The sequence below is a fragment of the Magallana gigas genome, chromosome 4, assembly GCF_963853765.1.
Source record: "Magallana gigas chromosome 4, xbMagGiga1.1, whole genome shotgun sequence".
NCBI classification, from domain to species: Eukaryota; Metazoa; Mollusca; class Bivalvia; order Ostreida; family Ostreidae; genus Magallana; species Magallana gigas.
This window is the reverse complement of record NC_088856.1, coordinates 18,521,722-18,541,553: the sequence shown is the minus strand read 5'-3', so window position 1 is coordinate 18,541,553 and position 19,832 is coordinate 18,521,722. Positions and strand designations below refer to the sequence as shown.

Here is a 19,832-nt window from a genome sequence, read left to right as displayed (position 1 = left end):
TTCATATTTTTAATTAATTCAAATTAAACATTGCTAAATGATGACTATAATTTTAAAATGATGATTCAAATTAAAGGCATTATTTTGGTTAATATTTTTCTAGTGGTGTTCCTTAGATTGTAGATTTTTCATGTGTCAAACTTCGAAAGAAAAGCTCCAGTAAATGAATGTATACCTGATGAAGTCTATATACATATGATTTAATGGGCTACATCTATATCATACTTTGTAGATATGGACATACATTAACATTGTGTATGATCACTGTTATCACTCGCTTCTGATAAAAATGACGCCACTTCCCCCTTTCTTAGCTGGTTACAATTTCACATTCATAAAAACCGAAAGAAGTAAAATATGAAGTTACTATTTTGCTATTTATTTCCCCTTTTAATGTGGATTTCTTTCATCCAGGTAAATATATACACATTTTCTTGCTTACCGTCGTGAAGAAATAACTTTACATTCACCTAAACATCAGAATGTTGTCCTTAATAGAGATAAATTTTGTAAATGATATACAATAATTAAAAAGCATTCTGTATTAACATATGAACGAAAATAACCATAACAAAGTTCTTTTAAATATTGCAAATTGGGGTTTTTTGTGTGAGTGTAATTTCATCTTTTCCTGTTATGGCTATTAATGATACTGTTCTAATAAAGTTGTCATCATCAAAATTTGATCAGATAACAAAAGGCAAGATAACGTTTTTCATCGAAGTTAGCGAGATAAAGAATAACGGAAGTAGAATTTATGGCGGAGCTTGTTGTCAAGGTATCAATGGTAGTCAGTGTTCAGTTCTATGCAAACCTCTCCTGACGATTTCCTTGAGGTACGTTTTAATATTATGAACATATTAATCTAAAACGACAGCGCTGTAGTTAGCTCATTCTCTTCTTTACCCTTCTTTAATACTGCTCAAAATAACCAAAATGTATGCAAAAATGATGTTTACTGTTCATAAGTTAGGTTTCATTTATTCCTTATTTACATTCATTTAAAACTTGGTACACATTGTACATTTAATAAAACTTTTCATATATTCTTTGTACAAATCCTTTTAAATGTTTTTAGTTCTCGAGTTCTTTGTTAAACATATATTGGTACAGAAATCATAGTGGCCAACACTACGATTCCTTAACGACTAATGTCAACATGAGGAAAGAAGATGTTATCCTCGGATCTAGAATTGGAAATTCAAGTAACCCAATAGTTCTGGAGGCAAATTCGTGGGTAAGATATGTGGGGCTTAAAAATAAGATTATTCTTATTAAATATATCTCCCCTTTTTACACTTGTATATATACAAGGGTATTGTCTTTGCTATGAAGCTTTATTTTCATAATTATTTTTTTTTAAAGATTAAGTCTATGCAATTTTGGATTTTTTTCTTACCAACACTATTTAAAAGTATTGCACTGCGTTGTCTCCTTTTGATATAGGACAAGCTTTGGGACCAAATACACGTAGAGGTCAGAGATTTTCGGTATTATGTACAGCCGTTAATCTTCCAAGATTCATTTCATGATTTCAACCTACACACTGGAGATAATATCCTTTCCCAAAACTGGAGACAACGAAGACTGACATCACAATTCAACAGTAGCAATGATTTTAGGTCTAGTAATTTTTATGTTTTAATTATTCAAACACTTCAGCGATTCAGAGCAATATGAACTGTATTTGCAGAAATTTATTTTTCTGTCAAAACGTGTTAATATAATCTATAACTTAATACATTTTTATGATAATCAATAAAAATGAAAAACAAATTCTTTAATCTGATCAACCTAATTATTTCTGTACATTTCAATAATGTGGAATAATTTTCAATATTGGTGGGGGGAGGGGGGGGGGGATGTTCGTGAGTTGGTAAAATGTTCCTTGTTTGTGGCGAGGTAATGTATTACATGCTATTATCTACGTTCGTGGTAATGTACATGTTAATTCGTAGGCAAGAGTTATTAATGAAAGTCAAAAACATTGCTCCCCCCCAAAAAGATGATGATTTTACTGAATACAGCAAACCAATTTGTGCATATGATGTATGCTCCTATCAGAGTCTCTTAGTAGCTTTTTCAACAAAAATGTGACTAACGTAAGTTTATAAACTATAATTGTGTTGGTCATTGAACTAGCGAGATATCTAATTTTAAAAAATTATATTAATAAAATTCCAGCTTAAATTGCTTTAAAACAATATTTGCAGTGTATAATGTCTGATTCATCATAGTCTGTCGCTTATAATTTGATTTAATTCAAAGATTCAAATATTCATATATCTTTAAAGATTTCAATTTTTTCTTACTTTTAGCCATTCGAAATAAACTAGTTTATAGCGAATTTCAATAGACAATAGAAAACACTTCGTCATAACTGTAATCAGTTTTGCGTATATTGCGAACTCGTAAGAATTCATTATGAAATAAGCAGCTGACAGTACTTTAAACAATTTTAAGTGATTAAATCAAATTGAATATGATTGCCATTTAAAAAATTCAATTTATCTTTTTCACTTCGATTGTTTTTAGGCTTTATTAATTCTGTATAATTATTGTTTAAATTTAGCATTTTCTTATTATAAATTTAAATTTTCATGTATCTTCAATAAAATTTGTAATTTAAAATATTACATTAATAACTATACATGATAAACTACGTTGAAATTTTGCCAGCGGGGGTCTGTCTTAAAATTACTTTGTTAGAGCCTTAAATTCGTGATATTCGTGTTCGTTATTTACGGCAATTTACCAGACCTTTGCCAAGACATAAATAAGAAATTGTTATAGCCGTAAATTCGCTTTATCCGTGTTCATTATATTCAAGTTTTGCTGCATATGGTTAACTTGTATGTCACAATAACAATATTACTGTTAAATTATAATATCTTGATTATTTACATAATTTTTACAGCATTACTTTGACTTACAATGCCTATTGTTCTGAGGGTTACTATGGCAATGACTGCAGCGGCCACTGTCCAGGGAATCCAAGAAAATGCGTTGTCAATGGAACAACGTATTGTAAAACCGGTAAACTCAACGAAAACACTATTTGGTTTTATAAAAGTTTGAAAGAGTTGTCACAATATAGAAAAATAGCGTTGAATGGTCGTAAATTGTCTTCACTTACACCTACGAATGTTTTAAACTCAAAGAAAAAGTATGTCACCTAATTGCGATAGAAACAGAAAATAGCAAATCTGTAGACATTTTACCCTTACAATTGATTTCAGGTTATAATCACTTCCAAATTTTTATGATCATCCAGTGTTATTAATTTCAACAAACAGTTCATGTTTGACACTACCGACATTTAGAGTTGAGATAATAGACATAAAAATACACACAATACACACAAAAATGAAATGGGAAGGGGGGATTTATTTGATAATACTTGTTTTAAACCATTTTATGCAATATGTATGTTTATTTATCTTAAATGGATTATAAATATTCTTCCTTTACAGTTCTGATACAGCTAAATCGAAACAATTCTGAAGAATTCTAATTTCAGGATGGTTTGGTGCTGACTGCAACAAAGACATAAACGAATGTGCCACACCTAAATTCTGTAACCACGGCATATGTACAAACACTGCTGGAAGTTTTCATTGCACTTGTCCACCATCTTTCTATGGTTTGAGATGTCAGTTAGATGAGGATGAATGTCTCCTTAACCCTTGCAATGGAGAGGAATGTATCAATAAAATCGGAAGCTATGAATGCGTGTGTGGTAATTCTACAACTGGTACAAACTGCGAGAGCCTGGTGGCCTCTAACTGCACCAACGAAACGTGCCATTATCATGGGACATGTAATAATCAAACTGGAGAAGCAAGTTGTAACTGTAGTTCCGAGTATTCCGGAACTACTTGCGAGACAATTAATCATTGTTTCGAAAGGAATTGTTCTGACAATGGTGTCTGCATAAATGGAATTGATGATTATGTTTGCAATTGTAGTTATGGTTACACCGGAAATGATTGCGAGCACACGTATTGTTACCGACACCAATGTCGAAATGGTGCCGCTTGTGTCACTGGAAAGTCGAATTATGCGTGCATATGTTCTCCAGGTTACACTGGAAATTACTGCGAGACACGTGATCACTGCTACTTGCACAGCCAGAACTGTAGTGGACACGGGTTTTGTAGCAACGGTCCATATAATTTTACGTGTATATGCGACTGGGGCTATCACGGAGGTGAATGTGAAATATTCAGATTTTATTTAAATGTGACAACCATACTCCCTGATAATACTTCTGATACATCGTGGACTACAAAACCTATTTGTACCCTTTCTTCTTGCAACAATCACGGTAAATGTTATCTAGAAAATAATTCAAAGGGATATCTTTGTGATTGTGAAGAAGACTGGTCTGGTTCAGAGTGCGAACGTTTTGATTACTGCCATAACGTTGTCTGTTCTAATTACGGGGAATGCTTCACTGGACTTGCGGATTTCTTTTGCATGTGTGAAAAGGACCATTTTGGAAAACTATGCAATGTGACGCACTTTTGCAAAAACAATAACTGTTCATCTCCTCGTATTTGTAAAGAACATTTGGACGGATATTCCTGTGAGTGTCCAGATGGGTTATTTGGCGCTTACTGTGAAAGTGTAAATCATTGCTTTCTTAACCCATGCGGGGTACATGGCAAATGCAACAATACAAATAACGGGTTTGCCTGTATATGTGAAGATGGATGGATTGGAGAAAATTGCTCTCAAGTGGACTATTGCTATGGTCGGCCGTGTGGACAGCACGGGCGATGTCAAAACAACTACCATAACTTTACATGTCTATGTGATGCAGGTTTTGTTGGGAATCAATGCAATAAAGTTGATTACTGTTTTCAGAATCCGTGCATAAACAATGGAACTTGCTTATCAGATTCTGGTGGTTATATATGCAATTGCCCAGAGGTTTGGACAGGACAAAACTGTAGTAATAGAAATGTCTGTCTCTTAGACAATCCGTGCAATTCCCATGGAAACTGTTCTCAATCCAAGTCTGGTTTTAACTGTTCCTGTTTACCGAATTGGTTGGGTTTGTCTTGCAATGTATACGATTATTGTTACAGCTCGCCGTGTGGTGAACATGGAACGTGTCAGAACAAACCTGATTCATATCACTGCCTTTGTGATCCACAGTGGTCAGGAGAAAACTGTTCGATCAATGCTTGTGAAAATATTACATGTAGCCACAAAGGAAACTGTTCGGCACTAAATTCAACATATCACTGCGAATGCAAACATGGATGGGTGGGAAAGGACTGTGGTGTACCAGATCCATGTCAAAATTACACTTGTGAACATGGTGGTACATGTCACCCTTTAATCATATACAACACTGGTGCTTTAGATCCGCTTGCCTTATTCAACAGGCAGAATGACACAAATCATAATGCTACAGCAATCGCAGAGTGCAGATGTAGAAGAGAATGGGAGGGATCTCGGTGTGAAAAAGACGTCAATGAGTGTTCGAAGAGTAATGCGTGTGAAGGACATGGCTACTGTATAAATAATATAGGAAATCATACATGTCTGTGTGAGCACGGTTGGCGAGGATTGGATTGCGAGGAAAATATCAACGAATGTCTATCACAGCCTTGCAAAAATAATGGTACATGCAATGACAAAATAAACAGCTTCACCTGTTCATGTTCGGATAATTGGGAAGGGGATTTGTGTCAGAAAGATGTTGATGAATGTAGGTACTTTCCTTGTGGCGTACATGGTACGTGTTTGAATCTTCAAGGAAACTATTCGTGTCTCTGTGAAACATCTTGGACTGGTAGACACTGTGAAACTCACATGAGATCGTGTTCTTTTGGGCCATGCAAAAATAACGCTACTTGCGTCGACTTGGAGGAAACGTACTTCTGTAGATGTGACGAGAGATTCACCGGCCGACACTGTGACACTGATATCAATGAGTGTAAGTCTTCTCCCTGTAAAAATGGTGCCACTTGTTTAAATACATACGGGTCCTACAACTGTAAATGTAGAAAAGAATGGACCGGCACTTATTGCGAAAAAGACGTGAATGAATGTTTAAATAATCCGTGTCCTCAAAATACCACGTGCACTAACAGAGAAAATGGCTATCTCTGCCAAGACTGTACCACCTTTGTTTGTGCAAACGGAGGTCAGTGTATTGATACTCAAAATGGACCACGGTGTAACTGTTCAAACAACTGGGTTGGATCTACCTGCCAGCAGAGAGACTACTGCTTCAATGACCCGTGTGGTCCTCTGGAAGTTTGCATCAACACACGCACAGCCTACGCTTGCGAGTATCACCCTTGTATTAGCTCTCCCTGTCAAAATAATGGACGGTGTTATGAGGCTGGGACGAGCTTCTTTTGCAACTGTACATACGGTTGGAGGGGCCTGACTTGTTCAGAGAGAGATTTCTGTGCCTTTACGAATTGTCATAACAATGGAACATGTACAAATACGAACAATTCTTCTTTATGTCAATGCACGAACAAATGGTATGGTGAAAAGTGCGAGAACTTCAACTATTGCAATTCGTCTCCCTGTTTGAATGGTGGTGTATGTAGAAATATGAAAGATCATTATAGATGTGAATGTCTCCAGGGTTGGAAAGATTCGCGTTGTGAAACCCGTGATTATTGCTATAATATGCCATGTTTAAATAATGGCATCTGTGTAAATCATAACACTTCGTATTCCTGTTCTTGCCCGGAGGAATGGACAGGAAGAAACTGCCAGTCATACAACTACTGCCATGTTCATCCGTGCAATGGTAGGGGTATATGTCACAATAACGATACGGAATATGAATGTATGTGTAATCGGGGCTACATAGGTAAGAAATGCGACATCATCGACTATTGTGCGTCCAGTCCGTGCTTGAATAACGGAAAGTGTGTTACAGAACCATACGGGTATATCTGTCACTGCCACTCAGGGTACGTCGGGAAAAGGTGTGAACGTGACATGGATGAATGTGCTTTCGATCTGTGTCCTGCGAGATCAACCTGTTATAACAATCATGGTGGTTATACTTGCGTTTGGAACGACAGACGACGAAGGGCCAGCTTTTTTCAAGGTATGGACTTCTCTCTCTCTCTGTTGTTGAAAAAACTTTAATTTTTTTTTTTTACCCTCTATTTATTTTTGATTTATTTTTTGCGAAAAACTTTAACAAACTTAACATTTTCAACAACAACGTGTTTCTGTACATTATATGAAGCAAATTAATTATTTCAATTTACCACATTTTTTTATTTGAAAAGGGAAGACAACTCATACAGTCACACTGCCTTATACATCAAGTGCTCTAAACTTGGTCAAAAATCAGTCGTTACTGGCGTCATACCTATCACAAGGAGTCTGCAAAGATCCACAACAGTTCTTTATTCAACCCAGGAATATGACAGTTTTGGCAAGGTATACAACGTTGAAAAGGCTTTCTTACTGAATAAATGAAAATTTAAAGGCTCGTTTAATGATTATGATTAATAAAGCCAGAATGTCGTAAAAGATTTCTGTGTCATTGGAAGTCGTTGGTGCTGTTTTATACCCGTCTTCTGACAATGTGTTTCTATTACAGCGAACACACCATGTCTCTGAAATTCCAAGCCATGTGTTACCCATGATATCCGTTCAGGGACCAGTTAAAGAGAACCAGAATCAGATTTGCCTTTAATAACAATATTTTGGAATCAGTTCTCATAGTACTGATGCTAAAGATAGTCAATCGTTACTGATTTGCAATGGGCCACAATTCTATCAATGTGGTCTATATATAAGCTGTTTGTGGTATATTTTAACACCATTTCACATTTTACATTTTTTTTTACAATTGTCTACCTCTTTTGTGGATATTGATACCTTTGTTCATCAAAGTTTTGGTTTGAATTATATAAATTTGGATTTAACAACATAGTGATGTATAGTTCCTAAAAATATTTTTCAGTCTTTTTTTTTTTAGTAAAGTAACACAAAAGTATGCATGCAAATTTGAAATCAACAATATCGTATACAATTATTATACTCCACCAATACATTTTATTGCTGATAGGTTGACCATGAAATTATTAATAAATAAACATGGACATCTATCGTTTTAATAAAACAACATTTCAAAATTATTTTTTAAAGTTTAAAACATACATTGTATTTTTGTACTTGACATTGTAATGTATTACTGAAAATGCATTTATATTGTTATGTAAAATAATGCTTGTATTCATACAATTAATAAATAAAATTCTTCTTAACATGTGCTGCCAAACGTTCATACTTTTTGTATGAGACAGAACCGCTCTCTACAACAACAACAAAAAACAAAGCAATTCATTGGATACCAGAATATATCTTGACAAAAACATATTTTTCATTATTTTAAATAACATTTTAATATTTTAGGTTACGTAATTAGATTGATATTTGCCTTGTTTTTTTCTGAAGGGTTTGCACTCACCTGTTTGTAAAGTCCTTCATGGATTTGATATATTTTAATTGACCAACAGAGTGATTGTTGATTGCATTTTCTATCAAATTGTGTTGTTCTAATCCTGTCTCAAGCCATAGTTTTCTAAAAAAAAAAAATAAACAGAAAGGGATCAATGGAGATCACTACTCTGAATCAAAAGGGATGACGATGCAATAGAATTTCACAAGATGAGAACGACTTCATCATCAGTATGGATAATGATGTCGATCTCATTGTCAAAGGAATTTGAGAAGCTCTAGTACCATTCAAAGAAAAAAACAACAACGACTACCAAACACCAATTAACTTGCATTAATTTAAAAAAGCACACAATATAGACAACAGACTTGTGCTCAATGAAATTCAACGAAAGAACAGTTTATGGCCTAAATGAAGAAAGTATTCAACAAATATGTTGACAAGGAATAAAGTCTTTAGCTTACAGTGAAGCTAATTAGTTTCATTCCACCTAGTTTTTAAAAAGTTACAATGTATCAATAAGCCTATAAACGGATTAAAAGAATAACATTTTCAGAAAATCAACATTATTTGTCTTTCTCGTAGTTCACTAAATGCAAGTTTTCACTGTATAACAAAACAATGAAATTGGGTGAATTTCTTGATGAATACTATTTTTATATACACGTATCATAAAGATTTAAACATCAAAATTAAGAATAAAAATAACAATATCAAAAAAGTGCAATTTTTTTGTGCACCATAAATTGCAAATTTTTTGGTTGTCCATCCAAATTTTTACAGACCAGACGCCACAGACCTGTAGCTTGATTTTTTCTCGCTAGAATTGATTGCTTTATCAGGTGACAATCAAATCCAAGTACAAGTGTACTTAATACCTACCCCTCTTTCTTCAGTAGTAACGGTGACACTGCTATCAGATGCCTCACAAAGTCCAACCCATCCTGTCCTCCATCTAGTGCCAATCTATCCTCATATCTAAAGCATGTACACAAGTTCAACATTCAGTTTGACTAAAATTTTAGTAATCCTTAATGATAAAGGATCTTATATATACAAGTTACAGTGAATCTCAGGAAAAAATAATCATACTTTTCAGTTTTCTATGCAAGTTGCTTATAATTTACTTGTATCTTAAACTTCAAAATCATTTCTCTTTTTAAATATCATTTAAATTCATGATCAGCATATATCTTTTAGAGACCTACTTTTTGACCTCAGGATCTAGGTCATCTAGGTGTGCTGTAAGTATATATGGGGGATTGCTGATGATGAAATCAAATGGACCATGCTCAGAAATCAACTGTATAGTGTCTGAAGAGATCAAAAAGGAAAAATAATGGGATTCATCACTTTCTTGTTTTTCCAGTAATCTCAGAATGATTATCTTTTCAAAAAAATCAACATATATAGAAGATGAACAAGGACTATGAAAATTGGAAATAAAACAAATACATGTTAATGAAATTAAAACTATAACATGCATTATAAAAACACATGTGAAACACAAATTAAATACATCTGAAGGCTGAATCATAAATTGAGAATCAATTTTGTGAATACCCATGAATTTATGTTACCATGAACTCGGTTGAATCATCTGTATACACAGGAGTAATATGTCTTATTGTGATTATAACCCACAAAATCATATTTCACTGAACCAGTTATGTTCTAATCATGCCTCCCAGCATTCATGAGATGACATGATCCCCGATATTGCTAATAAATGACAGACAAACCTGGGCTTTTGAAGTCCCTGTTCAATACACTGGCCCTCTTGTCTACATGATATCTGGAGAGATTTTCTATGGTCAGGTTGCAGGCGTCTTTGCTAATATCACAGGCTACTGCTTTCATCTGTACATACAAGATTCATATAGTTATAAACTACACAGTTGATCCAGGACAACATTTTGAAAGCTAAAGATTACTTTAAGTTACAAAATTAAATTCTATTAAAACTATTAACAATAGTTAATTGTGTGCAAAATTACAAATCAAATTTGGGTGTTTTTTTACCCATGGAAGTTTGGAAAGTAAGCACAGAGTTACTGCCCCTGATCCACAGCCAACTTCTAGGAACTTCTGGAAAGTTTCATCTTGTCCTATATCTTCTAGAACAAACTGAACCAACTCCTGTAAAGTAGGTCCAACTAGAGGTACTGTGAGCAAGCTCACAATTGATCCCCCCCGCTAAGAAAAATCATAACTCATGTATTTTTTTATTATAGAAAATATTGAATGAATCTATTTCATCGTCCATTTTCTATAAATAACAACTGCTTTATTTTTTAAAACTGTTAATGCTTATATGAGTACACAAACCAATTTCTATTCTTTAAATTCCATTTTAGTTCAAGTTAACTGTTAATGCATGAGGACATTTGCATCCTTATGTTAACAAACATGACTCGAATCAAACGAAATTCCACATGTCAAGCAGCCACTTAATATAAACATTTTGAATTATTGGTATACTGAGCCCGATTTTTTTTTAACAATGACCTTGAACTTCCTCAATTGACCTTTGGTCAAGGTCATGACATACTCTCAGGTTATAAGCATTCTAGATGTGAATTAAGAACTTCCAATATTTGCCCATTAGAAAGATATGGACTGGACATGAGTTTTACACTTTTCTGCAAGTGACCTTGGCCTTGCCCAAATGACCTTGGGTCAAGGTCATGACAAACCCTTAGCTTATAAGCAATCTTTGTGTGAACTGAGAACTTCCAATGTTTCTCCATAAGAAAGATATGGACCGGACAAGAATTTTACACTTTTTTCTGCCATTGACCTTGACCTTGTCCAAATGACCTTGGGTCAAGGTCATGACAAACCCTTAGCTTATAAGCAATCTTTGTGTGAACTGAGAACTTCCAATGTTTCTCCATAAGAAAGATATGGACCGGACAAGAATTTTACACTTTTTTCTGCCATTGACCTTGACCTTGTCCAAATGACCTTGGGTCAAGGTCATGACACACCCTTAGGTCATAAGCAATCTTTGTGTGAAGTAAGAACTTCCAATGTTTGTCCATTAAAAAGATATGGACCGGACACGAATTTTGCAATTTTTTCTGTCAGTGACCTTGACCTTGCCCGAATGACCTTGGGTTAAGGTCATGACACACCATTAGGTCATAAGCAATCTTTGTGTGAAGTTAAAACTTTCAATGTTTCTCCATGAGAAAGATATGGACCGGACACGAATTGTGCACTTTTTCTACCAGTGACCTTGACCTTGCCCGAATGACCTTGGTTCATGGTCATGACACACCCTTAGGTCATAAGCAATCTTTGTGTGAAGTAAGAACTTCTAATGTTTCTCCATAAGAAAGATATGGACCGGACACGAATCGAACAGACAGACGGACAGACGGATGGACGGACGGATGGACGGACAAGGTGATTCCTATATACCCCTCCAAACTTCGTTTGTGGGGGGTATAATAAACAGTATGTTTATTAATACTAGTAATACATTTATATCAAAAGTTGAAAGGTTGGAATAATAAATGATTAATTGTGGAATACATATGTTTCCCTGTTAAATCAGATTGGGGATAGAGTGTATAAAAGATATACCATATAATAGGCTTAGTACTGTCACACTCCTACTAGCACAAGCTAGTGGATTAACCCTTTAACTCTGACATTTTACTGCAGTTAAACCAGTATTTTTTTAATACAAATTTGAGTAAGCTGATCCTCTAATAGGTAAGGAGGACAGCATAAACATGTAGAAGGGCATGTTGGACTAGCAATATTGAACCTTTATCTTGGTTTATTCTCTTATACTGTAAATTCCTTATATTGCACGATTACTTAATTCCACGATCCCGCTGGTTTGTATCAAATTGCGAGAATATAAAATCGCGAACAATGAACTTTTCTCCTTATTTCTTATAATTTTCAACTTTCAGAAAATAATGGCAAGATTTTAAAATCCCGAAGGATGCTTCTCGCGATTTTACGCAGATAATAGTTCCTCGTGTTTAATTAGGAATTTACAGTATATTACTGACATCCATACCTCAGTTTCTGGCCTTGGAATAAGAACAGGTGGGGCTAGTTTCACAGTAAATTCATGGAAGTCCCATTCCCCAAGGACATACTGGAGTGGCATTCTTAAAAATGTTATGAAGTTATCTTAAAGGATTCATTCAGGATTTTTTTTACTTTTGCAGTAATAGCTTAGAAAGACAATCATATTAAATAGTGTTTGTGCATTATGAACAAAATGAAAAATGGGCATTAGACAAGGTTTCCAACAGTTAATGTTGCTCAATACCTCTCTGAACGTTTCTCAGCCAGTTCTTTAATTTCCTTAAGCTGGGTTCCAGGAATTTTGGCACTCTTTGAAACTTGGTAAAACTGCAATTGATAAACAATTTAACACCGACAACATTCTGGTTAACTATAATGTAGGATGTTTGGGCTTAGGGTCTGTACTCCTTCACATGAGGTGCACAGTAAGTTGTTTCTGTAATAAAGTCCACCCTATGTATCATAATAATAGTGTGTTTGTTATACTACAGAGTCAAATTTTATTAAAACAAGTTCCTTTGGTGCAGGTCCAAATATATCCTAGCAAAACCGAATTTCATCAGGATTAATATTCAATTCATCATGAAATGTCTTATTTTTAAATGTAAACACACATATTAATTTCAAGATGGCTTACCATCTTTTTGCCCATCACATGGGCTATAATGAATTCCGCTGATAAACGTGATTCTGTTTTCTCGATTCCAACATTTTGGAATTTTCTGGTCAAATCAGCGCTTAGTTGATTCACTTCATTAGAAATTGAACGAAACTGTCGAACTGAATATCTTTTCATGTAATGATTTAAACTTATTCTTGGAATGTTCAATAGACATTTCATGTTCCTTGCAAGTTCTCTCTCATTGTTTATCGGTCGTTTGTGTTTAATCAAATCGAAAGTGAAAGTAGATACATGTGGTTTCTGACAGGTTAAGTTGGTCTTGGAATAATTTTGACATGCTAAGTCTAAGTTGAAACATTGCCTAAATATCATTTATTTGATTTCAATATTAACTTTTGTTTCCTCGATAAAAACAACAATAGAAGGTGAAAACTATCCGATCGCTATTTTCAATGAACGAGTTAACTTTATTTTCCTTAACCTGAAAGTAGCATAAACTTTTTAAAGTTCACAAACTGAGGTGATGACGTCCTTAAAGTTCATCCTTCGGCTTGACACGATAAATGCATTTTTTCGGTCGTATTGTTGAGATTCTAGAGGAGATAAGTAGTATCTGGAAAACCCTTAAAATCACACAGAGGAACCTGTGTAGAAGTTGTGTAAAGTTTTACGTGCCAAAATAACAAACAACTGATTGCAGATTCTTTGGAATCGTTCAACCATAACATCACCACGTCGTTAATACATTAATATTTCGTGGAGCTAATATCGGATATTCATCTTTTTTTTCCCAATATATCGATCTACTCGACAGACATGGAAAAACTAGTGTGCGTGTTTCTACTTTCACTTTTCCTGTGCACCTCGTGTGAAACATGTGATGGGGATTCAAGTCAATGTGATGGCGATTCAAAAGAAGAAGGCTGTGGGTGTAAAGTTAACCGTGACTCTACTAAATACTCAAACAATGAACATAATGAAAAGGCAGATGAACAACATGTAAACATTCCATCTGATATACCCCGAACAAATGAGATGTTGTTCATAGAACGGGGGACTTTTACTATGGGGACTGATGAACCAGTTTTTCCAGTAGACGGGGAAGGTCCAGCGAGGAAAGTCACAGTGTATGGATTCTATCTGGATAAACATGAAGTCAGTAACGCCGAGTTTCAAAGATTTGTAGCAGAAACAAAATATGTGACGGAGGTATAATTATGACACTGAGTGAACATGATATTTATATCTTATTTAATTAAGATTCTTGTCCGAAAAAAAATACCCATAGATGATGCAGCTCTGATGTGTACATTAATGAAAAGTTGTAAGCAACCATGCATGTTTCTTATTCCCTGATTTTTTGAATGGGAATTTTATTTTATTCCGTAATTTTTTTATAACCTTGCATATACCTGGTACTTATCAATATTTTGACAGCATTCTACAAAATTCACCATGTTGTGATACATGTATCAAAAGTCTATTACAGCCAGGAAAAAAGTTTGTTTCTTTCGCAATGCAGTGATATATAATGCACTTTATAATAGACAAATCTTGCAGTTTATAGGCCTAAACAAACATCTTTATCTGTCTATGATCATAGAGTTATGTTTGATATACCTGGTACATCACAACATGCATGTACATGAATATAGTACATACCGGTATATTGCAATATGCATTACATCACACAGTATCAGACTGAATTTTTAATAGCATGCTAGGCTGGTTGATAAGGGCTAGTCGTGATATAAAGAGTTGTTTTTATACATGTACATATGTAGCATTGGCATTACTATTTAAAATTGATATAGGCTAGTGAGTACACACTATCTTATTCTTTAATAATCTTAATTGTTAATAAAATTTGTTTTATTCCTTTTAAACATGTTCAATTATACTCAACTCAGATATATTGGATTATTGGTATATTTTTAAAAAGGAAACTTCTAGTCTAAGATTTTGTATTTGTACCATAAATCAGTATTTGGTTGAAAGATAATAAGGGTGTATTTATTTTCTTTCTTTTTTTGGCAGGCAGAAAGTTTTGGAAATTCCTTTTGCTTGGAGAATTATGTCAGTGAAGAAGTTTTAAAAAATGTCACTCAATCGGTAAGTGAGCTGTTGAAATATCTGTTGATTTTATTTTTTGTCAAGACATTTTGTTTCTGCCAATAAGATACTGTACGCAAAGGATGATTTGGACCCAGTGTTAAAATTCTTATTAAGCTGCAAAAATGTAGCCCTCTCCCATTTAAAGGGGGGGGGGGGGAGAGTTTTAATCTTTCTCCAGAAAATATCAGGTAAAAAAAAATTAGAGAGGGCACATTATTGCAGCTCTTCTTAGTCACACTTGTTAATAGCTACTTCACTTCATTTTAATTAAATCTTCTCTGACTCAATTGCATGTATAAAGTGTAGAAAAAGTGGAGAAAACTCTAAAATTGATCAAAAACAATGAGAGAGAGGATATAAAATTATCCTGTATGAAGAAATCATGCATACAGATGTATATATTTGTAATGACTGTAACTGACTTTTTAGAGCACTGTAGTATTTATATACTTGTAGGTAGCTGCTGCCCCCTGGTGGGTCCCAATAAACGGCGCTGACTGGAGGCACCCCAATGGACCAGATTCTTCCATCAAAGACATGTAAGTCTGCATCTTTGAAAACAACTAGATCTGGATGTTTCTCAAGACTGTATTAATCATGTCATAATCCAACTTCCAATACATGTTATATAAGAGGGGCATATGAGATGAGACAGAGCAATAGCAATTACATTTAATTTGGAAAACATTTACCACTGGCTAGTACTGTATCACAACCATCCAACTACGGTACATGTCACCTCGTTATCCTTTTTGCACACAAATATTGATGACGTAAAAAAATACAGAAAATTCAAATTTTGTATTGACTTCAGACTATAAATTTTTAGATAATCCTATGACATATTTAAGAAATTTTTATCTGATTCTTTGAATCTGCATGTATAAATGATAACATTTAATAGCAATTATGTCATTTTGAGATGCATGTATCTAGTTTTTGATTAAACAAAATAAATGTATTCCAGAATGGATCACCCTGTTGTACATGTGTCCTGGAACGATGCTGTCAAATACTGTGAGTGGGCGGGGAAACGACTGCCGACAGAAGCAGAGTTTGAGCGTGCTTGTAAAGGCAATCTCAAATCAAGGTCAGACAACTTCCCTCTTTATAAATACAAAAGAAAGAGGGAAATAATTATGTATTGTGTGTGTGGGGAGGCGGGGGGGGGGGGGGGGGGTAAAATGATTGTTTTTTGCATTTTATTTTGATGTTGATATTTTTTTTTAAATATTACCTCAACATGCAGACTTTTTCCATGGGGAAATAAGGAAGAGCCCAAAGGGAAACATTGGATGAATATCTGGCATGGGAAATTTCCCTCTGAGAACTTAGCAGACGATGGCTATCATACCACAGCCCCAGTGAGTGATTTATACAGTAAAACATGGTTATAGCAAACATGCTTATGATGAATTTAGGCTTACAGCGAAGTGATTTTCATTCCACGTGACTTAATTACATGTTGTAAACTTGACGGATATAATAAACTAGGCTTATAACAAAATAAAATTTCCCGTCCCAGGCACTTCAGTATAAGCTTGTTTTACTGTACTAAATTGTTAGATGAATACTTTGCACAATGTTTTGCCATATGTACATGTAAATTATCTCTTCAGTAGACTTTAATAATACATGTACATTCACAACAAAACGACACATACGAAGTGTGGATGCTCAAAGACAAACAGTGATTACAGTAAAGCACACTTATAACGAAGTGCCAGGGACTGACTATTTTGCCTCGTTAAAAGCGTAATTCATTATATCTGTCAAGTTTACAACATGAAATAATGTCACGTGGAATGGAAATCACTTTGCTGTAAGCATCAATTCATTAAAAGCGTGGTCGCTATAACTGTGTTTTTCTGTACATAGTTTATTGCTTAAAACAATCATTTATTGCTCATCAATCCATTGAATCTTAAACATCTCCTGGACTCAGATAAATTGACATGTGGTATAAAATAATTTCAGTAAATGACTCAATTTAAGACCTCAATTTGTATGTTAAAGGCTTGATACTTTTAGCAAAGTTTTAGAAAATTTGAATTATTGTTGGAGTAGGCCTATGTGTATATGTCATATATTTATTCATGTCACAAAGATCATGAATTCCAATGCTGTACGTGTGCTGCAAGCAATCAAATACATGGTAAAAATTAGAATTAAGGTTTAAAAATACTATAAAAATGCTTGATATTGTAGTTATGCTTGAAATTTTATTAAATCATATTTCAATTTACAGGTTACAGAATTTCCAGAACAAAATATATTTGGTGTTAAAAACATCATAGGAAACGTTTGGGAGTGGACACAAGATTGGTGGGAGACCAAGTTTACTCCCACCCCAAAGAAAAACCCTGTAAGTGCCATATCAAACATTTTTTAGTGACAATATACATGTAGGTAAAGCCATTACGGTAGTAGGTGGGCATTCTCAATACAAAGAACACCCTTTGTTTATTTTTAATTTTTTGAACACTCAAACCTGTGCAGTGCCAACGAAAAAGTTCACATGAAGCTAAGATAAAATATCATTGCATAAAAATATTTTATTCAGCAGATATTAGTTTAAAAAAAAGTTAAGTCAACTTGAAGATTTGTAGCATAAGAAATTAAAAAGCAGATTGAAAGCATTTACAACAAGTGGCAGCAAAATTTCAGAATTTCGTTCTGTGATACCATGCAACCGCAAAAAAGGCAAACATAAGAAATGCACACCACAATCAGATTTGCTTGATTGTACATGTACATTATTTTGATTCCTTCACATACATGTGCTGTGTAAAATTGTGAGTTGCTCATCAGAACATTTAGAGTATTTGTTGATTTTATGGTGTATTACTGATGTTACAGAAAGGACCACGTTTTGGAACAGACAAAGTAAAGAAAGGAGGCTCTTATATGTGTCATAAAGTAAGATAAATGATATTATAATTAATATATGTACTATCATAGACACGAAGCATGCTTAAAATACTTTCCTCATCTCCAATATTAATAATAATCGGTAGTTGTTATTCAAAAAATAGAAACAGAGTACATTTTGCAGGACTTGTATTCGAAATGATTCTTTTAAGCAATGAATTCCTGTCTTTTTATTTCTAGAACTACTGTTAACGTTTTACATGTGTAGTTTGGTACATTTACAAGTGCATGTATTTGATATCTGTGGATTCTCTTAGCAATGAATTCCTATCCTTTTATTTCCAGAACTACTGCTATCGTTATAGATGTGACGCTAGGAGTCAGAATACACCGGACAGCTCGGCGGTCAATTTAGGCTTCCGCTGCGCAAGTGACACACTTCCGTCATATTTAAATGACATTAACTTGGTTCAAGAAGAAGTTTTATTAGATGAGGATAATATCGTCAAAGAAGAACTGTGACCCAAATACTGTTAATGAATTAAGTGCAATCATTTACTCAAATACACTGCCTTATAATGTATTTGTTTTTTAATTTTAATCATCATTTAATTAAGTCGTAATAAAATCATAAAACCTAGTTTTCCATTGTTCTTTTTGATACCTTGTGTATTCAAGAGAAAACACAATATTATTCAACAAGAAGTTCATTTTTTAAAATGTTAAACATAATTGTTTCTACATGTATTTATGATAAGGTAATTTCCTGTACTATTATAATACATAAAATTATAATAAAATGGAATATATTATGATATGATAATTACTCGTACTGTACATAATAATACATTAAATTATTATAAACAGAAATAATTGTTTCTGTTTATGATAATTCCATGTATTAATATTATAGTACAGGGAATTATGTTAATTGAAATATTTCCAACGTCAGACGCATAGTCCTTTCGAAATTGACAGGGCTGAAATCTGCACGATCCAGTTTTAACCAGTTCGTTGATCCGTTGAAATTTTCACGGAAGAAAATTCACGGACTGCTTGAAATGATGATGATGATGTCAGACTCAAATTCCAATACAAGCAAACTTGCTATTTCCTTGATCAAATTTCTTTATGTACATTAACAATTATTAATTAAGTTTCTTTATCTTCTCTTTATGATTACCTCAGTAATTCATCCAAAAAAAAAATGTTAATATACATGTAAAAAAAAAAAAAATGCTACATGTATCTTGATAATTTCATGCGGGTTATTAAGGTAGCGATTATTGCAGAATAACGTGGGGTTTGTACTTTCCTGCAATGCTATGATCTACTTTCATACCTGCATGAATCCCCAAAAAGCATTCTATTGTTTGAATATTGATATTTTTTCAGCATGTTGTGCAGCGCCTGTAATAGCATATATCTAGTGCATTGTGCAATTGTCTTTTCTACACTTACCGTTCAATGACATTGGGTATATTCGGAGTAATTTTTCTGCTGATGCAAATTTTGGCGCTTTGTTTCACAAAGTGGTACAGTCAGTTTTTGTGAATTCATTTTATGCTTTTTTGAATTAATGTCTAAATATCAAATTGATTTTTGCGATATATATTCGGTATTAAACTTTTTTAAGTAGCAAAAACAGCACTTTTCTTTGATATTTAAGCCTGATTTTATCATTCATCCACCTGACTGCTTTAAACACATAAA

At 33.9% G+C, this 19,832-nt stretch overlaps 3 protein-coding genes across 3 annotated transcripts; 2 read left to right on the top strand and 1 right to left on the bottom strand.

Moving 5' to 3' along the window:
• Positions 1-273: 273 nt before the first annotated feature.
• LOC105346713 (fibropellin-1) lies at positions 274-7,907 on the top strand. Its single transcript, XM_034448633.2, has 8 exons — positions 274-414; positions 691-836; positions 1,114-1,237; positions 1,447-1,622; positions 2,918-3,036; positions 3,521-7,090; positions 7,278-7,431; positions 7,595-7,907. Exons 1-8 carry the CDS (start codon positions 358-360, stop codon positions 7,638-7,640), a joined length of 4,392 nt encoding a protein of 1,463 aa, XP_034304524.2. The 5' UTR covers positions 274-357; the 3' UTR covers positions 7,641-7,907.
• Positions 7,908-8,165: 258 nt separating this feature from the next.
• On the bottom strand, positions 8,166-13,555 carry LOC105346707 (MTRF1L release factor glutamine methyltransferase). The gene is made up of 9 exons (XM_034448635.2): positions 13,149-13,555; positions 12,756-12,838; positions 12,498-12,591; positions 10,481-10,597; positions 10,201-10,318; positions 9,667-9,772; positions 9,341-9,436; positions 8,468-8,581; positions 8,166-8,312 (listed from the first exon to the last, which is right to left on the bottom strand). The coding sequence occupies exons 1-9, from the start codon at positions 13,503-13,505 to the stop codon at positions 8,282-8,284; spliced, it is 1,116 nt and encodes a 371-aa protein (XP_034304526.2). The 5' UTR covers positions 13,506-13,555; the 3' UTR covers positions 8,166-8,281.
• Positions 13,556-13,603: 48 nt separating this feature from the next.
• On the top strand, positions 13,604-18,760 carry LOC105346705 (formylglycine-generating enzyme). Its single transcript, XM_011455413.4, has 8 exons — positions 13,604-14,342; positions 15,171-15,245; positions 15,705-15,787; positions 16,216-16,338; positions 16,498-16,612; positions 17,497-17,613; positions 18,108-18,167; positions 18,465-18,760. Exons 1-8 carry the CDS (start codon positions 13,950-13,952, stop codon positions 18,639-18,641), a joined length of 1,143 nt encoding a protein of 380 aa, XP_011453715.3. The 5' UTR covers positions 13,604-13,949; the 3' UTR covers positions 18,642-18,760.
• The last annotated feature ends 1,072 nt before the right edge of the window (positions 18,761-19,832 follow it).